This window comes from Juglans regia, chromosome 12 (genome assembly GCF_001411555.2).
Source record: "Juglans regia cultivar Chandler chromosome 12, Walnut 2.0, whole genome shotgun sequence".
Lineage (NCBI taxonomy): Eukaryota > Viridiplantae > Streptophyta > Magnoliopsida > Fagales > Juglandaceae > Juglans > Juglans regia.
In genome coordinates, this window is record NC_049912.1 from 20560951 (window position 1) to 20579346 (window position 18396).

Genomic DNA, 18396 nt, shown 5'->3' on the forward strand with positions numbered 1-18396 from the left:
CACCCATTTTGGAAGCAAAGTGGTTTTCTACGTGGTCTTTTCTGTGTGCACACTCAGGACTTCGAGAATAAATAAGGGGAAGATTTAACATTCTGTTTTTGCTCGATTGACTACCAAAGTTTGCACAACTCTATCGCGGGGTTTAAACATAGAATTCTATTCTGATGTGATGTTTCAGTTATGATATGCCAAATGATTTTTGTATAGGAATATTTTGAATTGTCACTCTGATAGTTTGATAACATGTTTTGGTTCTACATTATGAAAATAAAAATGTTTTGTTTTACACTCTGAAATCTGCAAATGCTCATGTTTCCATACTAGTCTATGTTCTCTATTTACTGATCAGCTGTTGATAACTCACACCTTATCTCCACAATATTTTCAGATAATTTTGAATCTTTGATGGTTTAGTTGGAAATCAAAAGTAGGAAGCATGAGCAAGATTGGATGATCGTAGATAAATAAGTGCCAAAGAGTACAAGTAATTATTGGATAATTTTATTTAGTAGATTTATTATTTTCTGATGATTTGTATAATTTGAGACGTGGATATTTTTTAGTCTTTATGAAAGTTTTACTTTACCATGTTGAGGTCTATATTTGAAGTCCCAATGGAGGAACATATATATGAATATATTTGGTTTGAACAAGTAAATTTATATTTTTATATGTAGTTTTGGAATATATAATTGTGTTATCGGAGATGATTTTGGGTGATAGAAGCTAACTTCCTAGACCTCCAGGACTCATTATGTCCCTTGCCCCTTGATTTTGATCTTCTCCTGAATCGTTTATAACAGTTCGTTCCTTCCAAAACTTTTTAAGTAGGTTCATTGCTCTAGTGCACGAATTGAAATATCAACACTTCCAAAAGGTATAGATAGGTCCAGATATAGCCCTAGAGCAAATACAGGTTTTTGTCAACTTTTCTTTAATCTCGTGCTCAAACCACACGCAGCAAATTGCTTCCGGCTGAGGGCATTCGGGGTGGAATATGCAGACACCGACATGAGGTGCTTGATGGGAGACTACTTCCAGTAATACTTTTTAATATATATCACTTGATCATGCATGCATATTGGCTGTGATCTAACGCATAAAGCTGGAAATTTGGAAGTGTCTGTACAATAAACAACTTGAATTTCGTTGCTTATACACACACACACACACAAATATCCCAAAAAGTTGAAAAAGCAAATTAAGTATGATCAGTATAAGTAAAGCCAACATGAAAAATTGTGGGTTCGAAATATATATATATATATATATATATATCAATATAATTTTATGCATTGTCATTGGTACTGATATTTGGAATGGGCAAGCAGCAATTTATTTTTGTAGATGAGATGAGACGAATTAAAATAAAAATTAAAAATTAAATAAAATATTGTTATAATATATTTTTTTAATAATATTTTTATTTTGAGATTTGAAAAAGTTGAATTGTTTATTTTATTTTATGTGAAAATTTGAAAAAGTTGTAATGATTAGATGAGATGAGATGAGTTAAAAAGTTTTGTGAAAACAAACGAGACTTTAATTAACAAGGAAATCCCAGATAAAACCCAACGAATTAAGCACAAAATCTAGATTGGTTAAAAATACCAGCTCGAGAAGCAATAGTGGCTCCATAAAAATATGAGTGATCAATCAAGTAGCAACGAGGCTCCACACCGGTGTTGTAAAGAGTGAAGGGACTTCCAAAGGGGCTATAGAAAGCTTTCGTTGATCAAAAGCCAATGCTTATACAAGTTATGATCATTTTTATCAAAAGCATTACTGGAAGTACTCTCACATCAAGCCGGAAGCAACTTGCTATGATTTGAGCATGAGATTAAAGAAAAGTTGACAAAAACCTGGATTTTCTCTAGCATTATATGGACCTATCTACAAGTTGAAGTAAGTTTTCAACTCGCGCTTTAGAGCAATGGACCCATCTACAAACTTTTGGAAGGAATGAGTTACCAGTGATTTTGGGGTTTACCAAAATTAAGGGGCAAGGAGCAGAACGGATGCTGATGACGAATCTTATGATCTTGTCGGGTTGTAGACGTCGTAAGCGCACAAATTAAATTAAGATGGCGTGCATGGTGAAGCTGAGCTTCATCATGACAATCTTTAGTTTTCAGAAGTAAAAAGTGAGAATAGGATATATAGTTGCTATCTCTTTTGACTTCTTTTGCGGATCCTCCAAATTGTATTTTCCTTCTACACGCGTGCGTGCATATGCCCAAGCTATTTATGATTCAAGTCAGAAAAATCGGTTGCAAGTTGGCCACTCATATCCTATAAAATGGTTGCATGCATGGGCAGAGTTCCTGCAAGTCAGTTGTAATATTATTAGAGCAAGACACTGTAACTGAAGTACTGATACTCCGTTAGTAATCAACTTAGGAGACATGGCCTCAAAATCAGCTGTCTTTGTTTTGCTTATGGTAGTTGTTGCAGTAGCAGCCCCAATAACAGTAGCACAATTGGGGATCGTAGGTAGTCTGCTGGGTCTGATCCGCATACAGGGGACTGTGTTTTGCTCTATAAATGGCGCTGTAGCTGTCATTAATGGTACTGCCTGCCCGGTCTTCCCAAGTAAGTAAATTTCTCAAAATTTATTACCAGATCGTGCTTAAATCCTAGATCAGCGTACGAGGTTTAATTTGTAGATGGCTTTGTATCTATATTGAAACCTCTGTATTACCAACGGTACTAGTACGATGATCACTTTGATAATTACTTGTCATATATGTTATAGATGCTCTGGTAACCCTGCGGTGTGGATCTGGAAATGTGGTTTCGAGTACAACGACGAATGGGTCGGGAGTGTTCACGATACTGTTGGATCCCCTACAAACGCTGCTCTCTTCACTCCTGTCCGATTGCAATCTAGTTGTCAGCACACCACTCGCCACCTGCAACGCTGCTCTTCCCGGTCTGGGGGTCTTGCGCTCGCCCTTGCTGTTGATAGGAAACACCATTGCTGGCCTCCTTAATGTTGTCAACATTGTTCCAACTGGGTTCCTATTGGTTCCCTCAGCTTGATCATCAGCAAATAATTAAATTAATACAAGGATAATTAATTAAGCTGATCATCATGACCACTGCCATGCAGCTTGTTAATTACGTACGCGATCGAATAAGGCCATATGTACCAATCACAGGAAGATAATTATATTATTAAATATTACTTTTCTAAATTAAGTCTTCCTTTCCTAAGAATTGTCTCTTTTCTTATTGCGAAGGTTGTCATGATCAAAACTGTAAACTTCTTTACGAAGCAGTTTTGCTGTCATTAAGGAATAACTTCTATCAAAACTAGCTTGTTTCCGAATCTTCTATCCATTCTGTTTTTGTTGGTGTGTGTCTATATTAACGCATTTTTCTGAGATGGTGGTCAACAGTTAGGCTCCGTTTAGATACAAAAACGGTTTCATTTCATCTTATCATTATAATTTTTTAAAATTTTCACACAAAATATAATAAACAATTCAACTTTTTCAAATCTCAAAACAATAATAAATTAAAAAATAATATTTTATTCAATTTTTAACTTTCATCTAAAACTATATCTCTCATCTAACTATTCAAACGGGACCTTAATTGCACGTGGCTGTACTTACGGTGGTATATATGCTCATGCACCCTTCACCGCCACTCCTTGGACTGCCCAGTGGTGGTTTAGGTACCTCCCCCACCCTTCCACATGTAAAGGAGTTTAAAAAACAAATAGATTATTTTAAAAGTTTTTTTTATTATTTTTAGAGTTTTTATATATTTTAGTATTTAAGTGCCGTGCTGAGTAATGATTGATGTGATTTGATGTGATATTTTTGATAGTTTGCTAACTAATTTTCAATGGAGGGATCAATTTGATTGTTATTAAAACCATAGGGATGGTAAAATGATCAATAAAAAACATGGAGAAATTTGATTTAGCAATTTGATTTTGAAAAGAATTAATTAACTGCAGGGGACTAATTTTTTATAGCTTACCTTAAAGATTATACAAAGATATTTATCAAAACTCATAATTGGTTTGCCAAAATTGGTTGTAGAGCATTTGAGCTTTGCTGGATCCATGCGGGGGGAAGAGCTTTGATTCAAGCAATTTAAAAAACATACGTAGAAAATAGAATAACATAGCAAAGGAGATGGAGAAGAGAGACTTCAGTCCCTATTTATAGATGAATAAGATTAAAAAAATAATGGAAATACAATAAATCAATTATACTAGTTGATTTACAAAATAAACTAAATATGGTAGAGAATATATTACCATACATACTAAAATATTATGAATATATTCTAAGTATGATAATATTCTAACATCTCCTCAAACTCAAGATGATGTCTTGAGTTTGAAGATAAGATCACGTTGCCAACTAGGTGAATGGGACTTGTGGATCCAACTGTCGACCCGACAAAAGGTGTATTTGTGGCACGTGGAGTGAGTGGACAGTCAGTAAAAACAAACCGATGTAAAAGATTGATGGTGAAAATGAGGACATCAATCTGTTAAGTGCATAAGAAGCCTCTTAAAAATATATGATGAATGGAAAAGAACACGCTGAATATGAGACTTATCACGAACATCAGTCAATTAAATGCATAGGAAGCCTCTAGAGGACGTGATGTCTGATGAAGGAAAAGAACATTAAAGAACACATTGAATATAAGACTTATCGCGAGCGTCGATCCGCTAAATGCGTAAAAAGCCTATAAAGAACCTATGGTGAATGGAAAAGAACACTAAATAACACGTTGAATATGATATCTATCACAAACAGAGATTCGTTAAGTGCGTATGAAGCCTCTTGAGAACGTATAGTGAACGAAAAAGAACGTCAAAAAATACCTTGAGTATGAGACTTATCGCGAAAAAAAAAAAAAAAAAAAAACTACAAGAGATACTAGGCCGAACTCGATGGCTCTGATGCCAAAATGCTAATGACAATTCGTACAGTCAATTTGTGGTCTGATATGAGAAAAAAATATTGAAAAATGGACGTAACTGAGAAAATTTTGTGATAGGTAAGGCTAACAGAAGAACTTTAAAATAAATAGTTCATAGAATCGAGCCTAATATTAGCCAAGAGCTCTTATACCATGCAAAAAATAGAACAAAATAGAAAAGAAGCTAGAGAAGAGAGGAGGAAGAGTCTTTGAGGCTATTATCTTTACTATTGTCAATTATTCTTCAGCACATAAAACATCTACGTTCAAGCAAACAGGATGTTCAGCCCTCAAGTGTGAAAGGAAGAATGACAAGAGGCGATGCTGTTTCGATGTTTTTCAAGAGTAGATCAGAGGGTAAAGCAAGCCCTTTGAGTGAAGGCCAAGAAGGAAAGTGTATGGATTGAACTAAGTCCAATTTATTAGATTTTCTATCTCTTCAAGTCCTAGCCATTAGGTTCCAGTCTTCAATCTAAGCTTCTGAAACGTTATGAACAAAAGCAAAACAAAAAAATTAAAGAGTAAAAAGATCTTAGAACGAAATTGAGGCCAATCATTTGCTCACCAATACGGTTCAAATTTGAAACCAGCAATTCAAGAAGCAAAACGTTGAATAGGCCAAGATAAATCAATAAGATACAGCCTCGTAAATTAAAATGAATACTCCAAAACCCAAAAGATGTTGACAGCACAAATTAACACAATCCCAAAAGAAAAATGAAACAGAACAAATAAAAGCAATGTTTTCTTATCCACCTGACAAAAATGATTCCCAACAATTGCCTATCGTTCCCACATTGTTCTTCAATTCTCTTATAAATGGTTTAACTGGTCTTCTTCTGTCTATGTGCGAATAAATTCAACTCAAATGGGGCAAGGTGGGACGTCAAGGGTGGATCCAGCTTGGATCTGACCCCAACCAATCAGACGCCAGTGCTTCTCCACTCGTCGACTAAGGGCAATCTTCTCCCCTCTACTTGTGCACACTGGAGATGTGAGTTGCAACTTTGCCAAATCATTCTTTACAGCAAGAACCCGAGCCCCCGTTGACATAGATCCTATGTTCAACATCAAGATCTCTTGCTTGGTCAGCTTAGAGACCTTTCCCTGTCTCTCAGTGCCCTTAGTCCGGACACCTAGAAGCCGCCGCAGCAAGAAAAAGTTCACCTGCAAAATCACAGCAACACAAGTTCAAAAAAATAGTTGCCTAAGAGCACATAAAGGAGAAAGCATTCAACATCGACCTTGACCACATCTTTTTTTACAAAAATAGTCCCCTAGAGCATATAGAGCATCAAAACGGTCTAACAAAGTTTTAGGTGTAACTTTTTTTTTTTCAAGTGTTTTGGGTGTTACTTGAACTCGAGGAATGCCACAAGAAAAGACAACCGTATCACCTCTTAAAATCTGGGGGGGAAATCTACAGCCCTCGAGAAGCTCATTTTTTGTTTGAATAAAAAGGGGCACAATTAATACATAGCAACAACGGCACAATTAATGCATAGCAACGGCAACTTCATTTTTCTTTTGAAAGCAGATGTACATAGTAGTCGTTTTAATTAATATTATATACTCTGCAATGTTCAAAGCCTGACCAAATCCATCTGACAGGAGTGAGGAAAGTGCATGAGAAACACAAAGGGCAGTCGCAAATTACTTGCTAAATAGATTTTCATGAAATTGGTAAAAAAACAAACATTTGAACACATCAACAGGTGCCAAGTTCAAGCAGGTCAAGAGACAAGCACAGAAGCTTTCAAACTATCCCCTTACCTCAAGCTCAACAAAAATTTCAGGGAGTGAGCCAACTTCACCGAGAACCTGACCCACCAACCTATCTGCACGTGTTAAAGTGGGGTCCATTGTTGTACCAACCCCAATGAGACCCCCAGGCACAGCAAATTGCAGCTCATTTTGCTCAGCATACAGTGAAACTATTCTGGAATATATGGGCGTGCATCTGATGGTGCCACTCTCATCTTTAACAACAATCCCTGGACGAACCTCAATAAATTGATTTACCTTCAAAACACCCTACCAAAGAACAAAACTCTAAAATGAGTTACCGTCATACAACTGATTTTATATATCCCAGACCTAAAAAAAAAACATGTTTGCATATGGCAGAGTTTGCATTACATAGATCAATAGTCGGTGGTCCAAACCAACACTTGCTTTGAGCGGTCAGAAACTCATACAAAATTGATGAATGGATTATAGAACAAAAATAAAATAGAAGAATTGACAATAGAAACCCAACCCTAAGGAATATATCTGGCGCCCATGATGTAACCAATTATGTGGAATAATATGGACCAACATTGTTAAGAAAATCCATCTAAAAAGAATCAACAATCATATGCCAACAGCAGTCATGATCAACACTTGCGATGGTTCTCAATTTTGGAACAAATTCATAGACAAGAAATATACCATGAGAATACTTCCACCCGCCACACCGCCTCTTATATCATCAACCTCAAAACCAGGCTTATTGACATCAAAAGACCGGATTACGATCATATTAGGAGGTGACACAAAGTTTCTTTCTGGAATGGGGATCTTTTTCACGACATACTCACACACAACATCGATATTGTACTTCAGCTGTGCAGAAATTGGTACCACAGGTGCTCCATCAGCAACAGTTCCCTAAAAACGAAAAGCCAATCAACATCATTAAGCACAACAAATAATGACCAGTTTTTGCATCAAAGATGGTCTACAGGGACTTGCCTGAATAAACTTCTGGATTGCTTCATGCTGGTTGATGGCTACATTTTCTTGAATTAGATCTACTTTATTTTGAAGGATGATTATATGTTGGAGGCGCATAATTTCAATAGCAGCCAGGTGTTCAGAAGTTTGCGGTTGGGGACAGCTTTCATTGGCAGCTATTAGAAGTAGGGCTCCATCCATAATTGCAGCTCCATTAAGCATTGTAGCCATGAGAATATCATGACCCTGTAGAATTGGTTAAGAAACCGTCACATCAACATAAGTTCAAGACCAAGTGCATCCAGATTTATCAGCATAATATGATATGCAAGCACCGACTTTGATTCAGCAAACAGCAAACAAATACAAAGAAACATGGGCCTCCTATGAATTCTTTTTTTTTTTTAATTACACCGACAAATCCAACACTGATGAACCTTACAACAAGGAAGGCTTCTACATGGGAGAATCTGTTGAAGAGTTCGGAAAGTAGGAACTCCTAATAAAATTTAGGAAGACTTGAGACTAGACAGTACATGCAATTAACTGAATTAAGAGAGAGAGAGAGAGTAAGTTTTAATGTGATTAGTGCATTTTCAACAAGAACTTAAAAGGGAATAGAAACTAAGATATAACATTTCCTAAGCTAATATAGCCCATAACAGTGAAGGATAATCTATTTTCATTATCTAATGTATATAATACCAAGTATAAAACACATCATGGAACCTAAATTACTTAAGACATATTATACCTACTCATAGCAATTGATAATAAGCATTCAGAATCTTACTGGGCAATCCACAAAGGACACGTGTCTCAATAATTTCATCCTGCAGTTCTCAAACCCTGGCACATCACACGGAGGACTATCTTCCTTCCCACTTCCATAAGCCCTATCGCAACAATGCAACAAATGAATGAAATGCTGCTAGCAAAATGAAGATCTAGTTGAATTTGTCAATTAGTTACCCACTTGTAGCACATTGGTCGAGGACACCGCTCATCTTCACATTTGTATATCTTTGCATTAGCATAACCAAGCTTGATGGTAATGTTGCGCTCCAACTCATTTTTGAAACGAACAGTCTACAGAAAATTGACAAAACAGAGAGCTGCACTTTCAAAATTCGACCATTTAATGTTTGTACCAAGAAAAAACTATATACATCATGCTCCACTATAACCAAATTCATCGTCTTTTCGTATCTAAGCTCAAACTTTAACAAATAACAGTCAAGCAAATGTTTGCCTAAATCAATCAAAAGAAATTAGACCAGTGGTATCCACTCCATACAGGCTACAAATTACCACTTGGCCAAGACACCTTAAATCTAACAATGAACTTTGAAAGACCCCAGTATGAAGGTAACAAGACTGTTGAAGGAGACTCAACATTGTTGAAAGATTCAGTCAATCCCATTCTCATGAAAAGTTAATAATCAATGTTATTCTAGGAAAAATGTACTTTCCAATGTTCCATGTCCAAAACGTGTGTACATAGTAGTTATTCCTTTTACTGGATGACATACAGTTTTACAGTTGTTTTTTTTTTTCTTTTTTTTTTTCTTTTTTTAATAAGTGACAGTACCAATGTGTAAAAGAAAAAAACTAATCACCTGAACACCAGATATTGCTTTTACAACTGTGGACTTCCCGTGTGCCACGTGACCTATAGTGCCTGGTACAACAAATTTAGTTCCAAACCATCAGCTTCAGACATAAACTTAGGAGCTACAATCAACCCCCAACTATATGAATGAGAATTTATCAAGCTTTACTGCTCTGGTGACTCAATATGTGAAAGATATTAACTTTTCATAGGGAATAAAATTTACCGATATTAATTGTAGCCTGGCGAGATATAACTTCAGGTGAGAGTGGATGTAACTTTGTTACATCCAGTTTACTTAGGTCTTGCTCCATCAAACCTTTCCGCGACATTTTGTCTGTTTCGAAGATCCCCACTGATGAAAGAACTGGCTATCTCAAAGTTCAACTTGAAAGTGCTTTCACTCTAAAAATGCTAAAAACTATGCCAGAAAACGTGAAAGACATTGTTAAGCAGAGAAAATATGTTCACCAGGCTCTCCGAGGACAGCACAAAATAAAAAAGAAAAAAAATACACAGATCACCTAAGAGTACATTCGTATTTGCATAAGAATTCACATTTGATCATCAATAATCTTTGTATGCACCCCTAAAGAGATGCCAACTCTAGAACCACATGGAATTTAAGTTTAAGTTTAAGAAATCATGGACTAAATGTCCATGATTTTCTACTTTCGGTTGTAAACCCTAGTTAGGTACTTCTCATGTATACTTCATGTGTACTTGGGCTATGTCTTCTCTTATGAATAAAACTTCTTGATTACCTATAAAGAAAAAAAAAACACAAGAATAAAATCTTATCAATAGCAACACCAAACCTTCAAAATTTAAATTCTCTAATCCCCTAATCACTAGCCAAGTCCTTCCAAAAAGAAAGAAGAATATACACCAAAACCCAATTGTAGTAATAATAATTATAATAATAACAACAACAACAAACTATCTCTGATTCTTCTGCGAGAATCACAAAAAAAAAAAAAATTGAAAACCCAACATATCCCCCAAAGACTTGTTTTAGTCATATCATCAACATTATTAATTCATTGTCAGGATGGCGAGCATCAGAATGATTCGCTGACTACAAACAATTATCAGAACCCTGAATAAAGCACCCCGAAAAAGTTTCGTATAGTTCATTAGCAAACAATTACATTTCCAGAAAATGTTTTTGAAAAAAACCACAAATCAGACACTGAAAATCGAAAACTACACCAACCAAAGTGTACACAGAAATGTCTACCAGAGGCAAGAGAATAAACGCAGAAGAGATACAGAGAGAGAAGGGATGTACCTGGTTGATTCAAGTCGAGAGATCGAGCGAGCGAGCGAGAGAGAGAGAGAGAGAGAGAGAGCTGCGAGAAGTTCTCTTCGGGAATAGCTGAGGGGAAGCAGGCGGAGAGATTCGAGAGCGTTTTGCTGCCAGGGATATAGGGATTACTAGTTACTCACGTTCACGAGGCTATTTAAGTAATTTCAATTGAAAAGTAGCCTGCCCGCAACAAGACCGATTGGTCCGAGCAGGCTTGGGTCGCGCCCGACCCCTGATAAGAATGCTTTTTGCTTTTTTTTTTTTTTTTGGGCAGCAGGGGCCCGCTCTGCTTCTGCGCCCCTATGGCGGCAGACAACCCCGCTTTGCCCATGCGGGGGGGCGGGGGGCATCGGGCTCCTAGGGCGGGGGCGAAGGCCAAACCCCGTCCCGCCCCGCCCCCATTTTTTTTATATATATATTATTAAATATATATTTATATTTTAAAAATTATGTATATATAAATATATATTACAATTTGTTAGACTTGTTCACAAAATATGCATTGACAAATTTAAAAACTATATAGTTTAAAAATTAATACACTACAATTTACACAAAATATGCACTAGCAAATTTAAAAATTACATAGTTTTTAAATTATAGTCATATTTACAAAATTTCAATTTATAATTTGGATCTAAAAATATATTTTTAATTACTTTTATACTTATAAATAATTTTTAAATAAAATAAAAGTAGTGTTTTTTTTAAGTGAAAATAGACGAGACGGATTGGAAATCCGCCGTACACCACACCCATCGAGGCAGGGGACAGGGGTGAAAACTCCACCCCCCGCCCCATGCGGGGCAGGGTGCGGGGAAGGGGTGCCCTCGCCCTTAGGGGGCGGGTAGCACCCATACTTTTTATGGGGCAAAAGTTACATGAAATGATAAAAAATGATAATATGTTGTTGAGTTTGTCTCTTAATTTGACCCTTTATATATTTTATTTTTTTTAATTATCTTTTTATTTAATGATTAAAGAAATGACTAATAGTGTATTATTTTTTATATTTTTTAAAATATTTTAAAAAATATTTGAAATAAAAAGTAAAAAATATATATATAATTTGCACTAGGAACACACTTAGCTGTCAAACTTGGGGGCATAGCAGCACTACAAAAAAAAAAAAAAAATCTTTTATTCAAGTAGAGGTGAATTCGGTCGATCCTTAGGAAATTTTGCAGCCAGACTGAAAGTGTTCAATCTAGGGTTTCCCACCTTGGACTGGACCGAAGTGGCATATGGACCAAACTGAACCATTGGCAATCGGTCCAGTTCGATCGATCCAAACCTTACCCCAATGGGCCACTTTTCCAGTTTCGGCCCATCTGACTTTACTAGTCAAGTTTTGGCCCAAGTCCTCATTTTGAGACTATTTTCAATCTAAATTATTATTAACATACAAAAAAATACAAAAAAAAAAACTAGAAAAAGATGCAAAATGCCAATAACATCCACAATATAAATATTACAAAAATATAGAAAAAAGGAGAAAATACTAATAAAGCTAAAAATCCCTAATCATCCAAACTCCAAATAAAAGGAAAAGAAAAAGTTACAAAACCAAAAAAATAAAGAAAATACACAATAAAATTTACAAATTACAATTTATGCATCTTCGAAATTACAAAGTACAAATTATAAATGACTGAATAGTAATAAAAAAAAAACTCCAACTCCAAGTCTTTAGTCTCCAAGTCCAAAACTCCAAATCTTCACAACTTTACTGCAAAAACATAGCAAACAAATATTAAATGTCTTAGTTTAATAACAAAAATAACTAGTATAGTAGTATAAAAGTATATTATTCTCACCTCATATTCATCTACATTGGGTGTAGGCATTGTATTCGATGCCTTCATAGAATTTTCAACCTCCCAAACAAGTTCTATACATAAAAGATAAAATTATAAAACAAAACAATTTATATAAATTTACATAACATATAAATCATAAAAGATATAAAATGAAGTAAATTTACATACCCATAATAAGCTGCTTCTCAAAATCCTCTACCTCATCCATTAAAGTCCTAAGGCTGATTGGAGTAGAAGACGAATGAAGCCAATTCTGTGCACAAACGAGACCATCAACTATCATCGGAGATAAACTACTTCGGATATGATCAAATACACGATCCACCGTGCTAAATGTATATTCAGAGGTCACTGTAGATACCGGTATTGCAAGTACATCACTTGCAACTTTTGAAAGTACCTGATATCTAACTGAATTAACCTTCCACCAATTTAGAATGTCAAAACTTGCATCTTGTTCCTCATAGCTTTCAATTAAGTATCTATCAACCTCTGACTTGCTTTCTAAAAAGTTTTTCGACTATAATTGTTGCTTAAATAGAGCCAATCTATGTGCCTTCCTATCCTTAAGTCTAATAACTGTAGTACTTACATCTTCACTTAAGGGACTGGTGCACTATTATTGTTGACCAGAAATATTCCTTTCTTCATTTTCAACATATGTATCATACATGTGAGCTGAAGCATCTTTTACCTTCCAACTCAAATCAAGTGTTTTTGTTAGCTCATGGACATACATTGATTCTAATGAAAAATCTAGATATCTCATCTTGTACCTAAGATCAAGAACAAGCACAACATACAATAACAAATTCATATTTTCAATGTTACCTCAATATTTATCATATTTTTTTCTCATATTCGCCTCCATGCCAATCGCATTTTGAATTGTAACTAACTCTATTAAAAAATAGTTGCAACTTACATATTCACCCCCCGAGAAACGTAAAGTTGCATCATGAAAAAGTTGAAAAAACCTCACAAATAACTTTACCTTCTCCCAGTCATCATTGTTTGATGGCCCTAACTTCCTTGACGTTCTCCTCATTCAGGTATCTTCATCGTCATCATCATTGTCGTCATCATCTCCGATACTAGTAAGGAAGTTTGAATCTTCTTCCGCTAACCGTTTGAAAGGTTTTCTAAATTTTCCGCCCTCTTCAACATAAGATAGGTGGAGTTCCACCTAGTTTGCACATCCATGCAAATATCACATTTGCATGTAATATTTTCTAATTGTATATACAACTTAAATGTACTCCACCTTTGAGAGGGATGATTTCACGTAGTTCACAACACTTCTCACCCTTTCAATAGAGTCATTATTCTTTTTCAACTCTTCACAGACAATTAAATTCAATATGTGGGCACAACAACGAACATGCAATAATTGATATCCCAAGACAGTGTCCCTTCTATGCTTGGTTTTCTTTTTTAAATAAGATATTGCTCCGATATTAGAACTTGCATTATCAACAATGATTGCAAGTATTTTCAGTTGCTCCAATCATGCAAGCATACCTCTATGGTCTTACCAAATGTATCACCCTTATGATTTTCAACCAAAGAAAAAAGAAATAATCATCTTGTGTAAATTACAATCATCATCAATAAAGTGTGCAGTGACACACATATAATTGAGGTTTTGCACGGATGTTCATATATCCATGGTAAGGGAAATTTGTTGCCAATGAAGAGCGGTTTTCAACTTACTTTTTTTCCTCAAATACACATTAAAACAATCTTTCACAATCGTGATACGGGATTAAATCCCTACCTACTTAGGAAAAACAATAAGCATAAATCTTTTGAAGCCCTCTCCTTCAACGAACCTAAATGGCAACTCATCAAGAATCAACATCTTCTCTAAGGCTTGTCTGCAAGCCTCAACACTAAATGTTACGAGAACAAGTCCCCTACTACCATTTCCTCCGTCCTTCGCCTTCCAACCTAAAGTAGTTTGGAACTTGTCTATCTTATTAAACGAACATTTCTTACACTATTTCTCAATGTGGTACTTCATAGATTTTGTATCGTTGGTCTTCATATCACATGCATATGAAGCACCACAGTAATTACATGCAACTCTAGGTTTAATGGGATCACCTTTTGGTATTTTTGTAAAGTGATTCCTAACAATTAACCTAACTCTACCACCACTAGGTCCACTACCACTCATTTTAGTACTTACATTGGGTCTAGGTGGGAGTGGAGGAATGCCACTAAATCATTGTATTGACTCATTAACATCATCGATGGTAGAGTCTCTCAGAATCTTTTCTTTTGTATGGTCCATCTAGAAAAATAATCAAACAAAAATTAACTTAACAAGTCCAAATCTAAATTTTTCCTAAACTTAAGCATTTATGCCATTCAAATGATAAATTTGAAATCACTAAGCCAATAACAAAAAATCATATTATTAACTTAATAATTATCATAATAGTAACAAACAAGTATCCATAGACTTCGTCATAACCAATAATCAAACACATGTAAACATAAAAAAAAAAATTACAAAGATCAAATCACAAAATCGTCAAAATTGCAAAAACCCCAATTACCCATAAAAAATTACATCACCACTCTCCAGAAGCAAAACAAGCAAAAAATACGTGATTAAATCAATTGATATATGGATCTTTTTGATTTCCTAAAAAACCTCATTTTTTCCAACGTAAATAGGAAAACACGATGGAGGTGCTGGAGGCGCTGGGTTGTTCCGTACCTTAGAACAATGACAGCGTGCAATGGAGCAACTAGAAGCTGCGACGGAGGCGCTGGGAGTTCTAGGGTTTCTTTGTCGTTTGAGAGAGTGACTCGGGAGGGAGAATGACAGAGTGAGAGAAAACTGAGAGGGAGGGGGCGGGGGCGATATCTAAGAGAACCTGGGTTGAAACGACGTTGTTTAGCTTGAAAATAAAGCTAAATGACTTCGTTTATACACGGGTAATTTTAAAAAGAAAAATATGATTTGCGTGAAACATGTCGTTTCACGTAACTCAGCAAGCATCCATAGCAACCCGTGAGTTCGCTCGATATGATGCTCGAGCAAAGATCAACCCGTGAGTTCACTCGACTTCTGCTCAATCTGGAGCTTGAGCAAATATCAACCCATGAGTTTGCTCGATAGGCACTCGACACACCGCTCGAGCGACTATCAACCCGTGAGTTCGCTCGATAAGCGCTCGACAAATCGCTAAAGCGAAGAACTAACCCTAGTGTCATAAGTATGAGTGTGTACTATGAGTCTATGCAAAGAAAATAAAATTAGTAGTGAATAATATTGAGCTCTCGAATAGCCAATTTTATTTTGTATATTTTATTATCTCTCTTTAGTTTCACAACAATATATCATATATGATTAATTGATAGCATATATTACTAACGCTTGTTTGCAACTTAGGTATCTTAAAAAAATTACGTAATTACTTTAATTAAGTGTAAATAGTAGAGTATATATGAATTTATGATTTATAATGTGTTTACTATTTTAGTAATATAGTATCATTCATTTTTAAATGCTTGCTTGTTTCTCTATTTATCAGCTAGGTGTGAAGATTCCAAAAGAGTAAAGACTGATTGATCAAGAGACCAAAAAATATGCAAGAACTCTTCCAACCTAAAGTCTTTTAAGTTTTATATATATTCAGAATTTGGTGGTTTTATATATATAATTATTTGTTGTGCTAGTGATATTCTTTGTATATATAAAGTTTTTTATTATGTATTATATTGCTTTTTCAAGAAAAATTGCATGAATTGGTAATTATAAGAAATAAACATTTTTATGAGATCAATGATGGTTCGCTGGCCTGATTAGTAGTACTGTATTTTTCACATAATTTATATTTTTTTTATATGAATAGAATAAAAAATAATTATGGAACTAATATTTACATATATGGTTTTAAGCCTCATAGCACTTCTCTAGATAAATTACTTGGTCGAATCCAACTGCTTTGGCTGGGTGTCAGGGCAGCTTGAATATCATGATTTATATCATTAATTGAAGTTTAAAAAATGTAATTAAAAAAACAAAACAAAACAAAACCAATTATTATTCCATCTAAAAGGGATAAAATATTCAAGCTCAAGGCCAGCCCAGCCCACCTAGGATACAAAAGAGAGAAAATTGTGACAAGGAGGGGACAACGAGAGTGAAGATGCCAGAAGAAAAGCCACGAAATGATAGGAGGGGAAGGAAAAAAGCGGAAACGAAAAGGAAATGTTAGACACGCAAAGCGAACGTTTCTCACCACTACCAAGGCGCAAGCAAAAAGAGAGAGTCTCTTCAACCTCTCGACGAACACTCCAGGGAGAAGATCTCCTCCAGCACACAAATTGTCGATTTTTTTTGTACATTTAAAAATGAAAGACTATGAGAAATTGTAAAATACTCTTACTATAGTGGATATCTCCTCCTCAAACTCTCGTGGACATAAGCATTATGCCGAACCAAGTAAATCTGGGTGTTTCTCTTTCTTTACTTTCTCTGCACTGATATCTCATTCACTGTCATGGATGCACGCACAATCGCACCAAACCATTTTTTGCAGTTCCAGACCACACCGATCTAGACCCGAATTGTTATAGTGGGCCGGGAATGACTTTTTCTCCCTTCCGGCCTGTTGTGCCATTTTTTCGGCATCAACACCATTCATTGGCTTTCTGTTGATCACTTTGATAGTCTTTTTAATTAGTTTAAAAATTATTAATTTTCAGAGCTTATGAATAAATAACTTCTAACATCTAGGAGAAAAATCCTTTTTAATTAATTGAGCTTAGTTGGGCTTTATCCACCCATCAATTGGACCAAAAGCGAAAACATTTCACATATAATGTACGTTGAATGTGCAGTACCCGATAAAATGGCCATTAATGAAGAGGAGAGCTAGCCAGCCTTCAAAACATGCTCTTGTATTCAGGTTTTTTGGAGTAGAATGAGGATATGCCATGCACATGATGAATGCAATTCCAATGCTATATATATAAAGCGTAAAGGAGGTTTTTAATTTATTCCATTAATATTATAAAGTGCATGTAAAGGAGGTTTTTAATTTATTCCATTAATATTATATAAAGTGCATGTAAAGGAGGTTTAAAGTGTATATAAAAGTGGACAACGAATCAGAACCTATCATGATAGATATAATTTGCTAAGAAGGCATGAAATTAGTATCCTCAAGATGCTGAGATAAAGAAATTAGTAATTATATTTAAGTTCAACTTTATAACTCGATATTGTTAAATTGTTACTAAATTCATCATCTTACAATTGGTTCTTGCTCTTTTAAATTTTCAAAATCAATGGTAAATATGCGAATACGTAGGAATAAATAAAATTTATTTATTTTGTTATTTAATTTTGATTTAATGAGAATGCAATTAAAGAGTAGATATTGTGATTTCTTAGGAATAAAATTCCATGCTTTGTTGAAGCGTAGATCGATCACCACTCACGATAGTTCTACCTATAAAAATGATCATGAAAGAGATTATCAGAATGGCACTCGAATCCATTTACGATCTTAAGTGTCCAAACACGCCGCCCTTCCGCTGGGGACTTGAGCACCGGCCGACCTTAAGATAGACAAAAATGAGTGGCATGTGCCACAAGATCATCCCTTAAATTAGACATTAGTTTTTTGTGGGGATGTATTTTATTTTAATTGTGATGTACCTATGGTTATTGATCCACCTGAGTGAGGGTTTTATTAAAAAATAGAGGTAAAGCCTCCTTATAAAAAAAAAAATGTGCCACAAGATCATCTAAAGGATTCTGCATTCAACTAACAAAGGATGATCTGATCACTAAGATCGTTAAACAAAAAGGACATATATTAGGCACAATCATATTCAACCAAGGGGTACAGATTTTCAAAATTTGACAATTGATGGTGTCAAGTTAATTCAGATCGGTTTTGGTAAGTAACAGAGTAAATTTGCAAAAGAGAATACATCAACAGTGGTAATTCAGAAGT

The 18396-nt window shown here is 35.2% G+C and overlaps 2 protein-coding genes across 2 annotated transcripts; one reads left to right on the top strand and one right to left on the bottom strand.

Annotated features, from left to right (window-relative positions):
• Positions 1–2328: 2328 nt before the first annotated feature.
• Positions 2329–3340, top strand: LOC108994753 (phylloplanin-like). The gene is made up of 2 exons (XM_018970075.2): positions 2329–2592; positions 2756–3340. Exons 1-2 carry the CDS (start codon positions 2406–2408, stop codon positions 3040–3042), a joined length of 474 nt encoding a protein of 157 aa, XP_018825620.1. The 5' UTR covers positions 2329–2405; the 3' UTR covers positions 3043–3340.
• Positions 3341–5577: 2237 nt separating this feature from the next.
• LOC108994814 (eukaryotic translation initiation factor 2 subunit gamma-like) lies at positions 5578–10722 on the bottom strand. The gene is made up of 9 exons (XM_018970190.2): positions 10575–10722; positions 9510–9704; positions 9291–9352; positions 8648–8760; positions 8465–8567; positions 7690–7917; positions 7387–7605; positions 6727–6987; positions 5578–6120 (listed from the first exon to the last, which is right to left on the bottom strand). Exons 2-9 carry the CDS (start codon positions 9613–9615, stop codon positions 5818–5820), a joined length of 1395 nt encoding a protein of 464 aa, XP_018825735.1. The 5' UTR covers positions 9616–9704; positions 10575–10722; the 3' UTR covers positions 5578–5817.
• Between the last annotated feature and the right edge of the window lie 7674 nt (positions 10723–18396).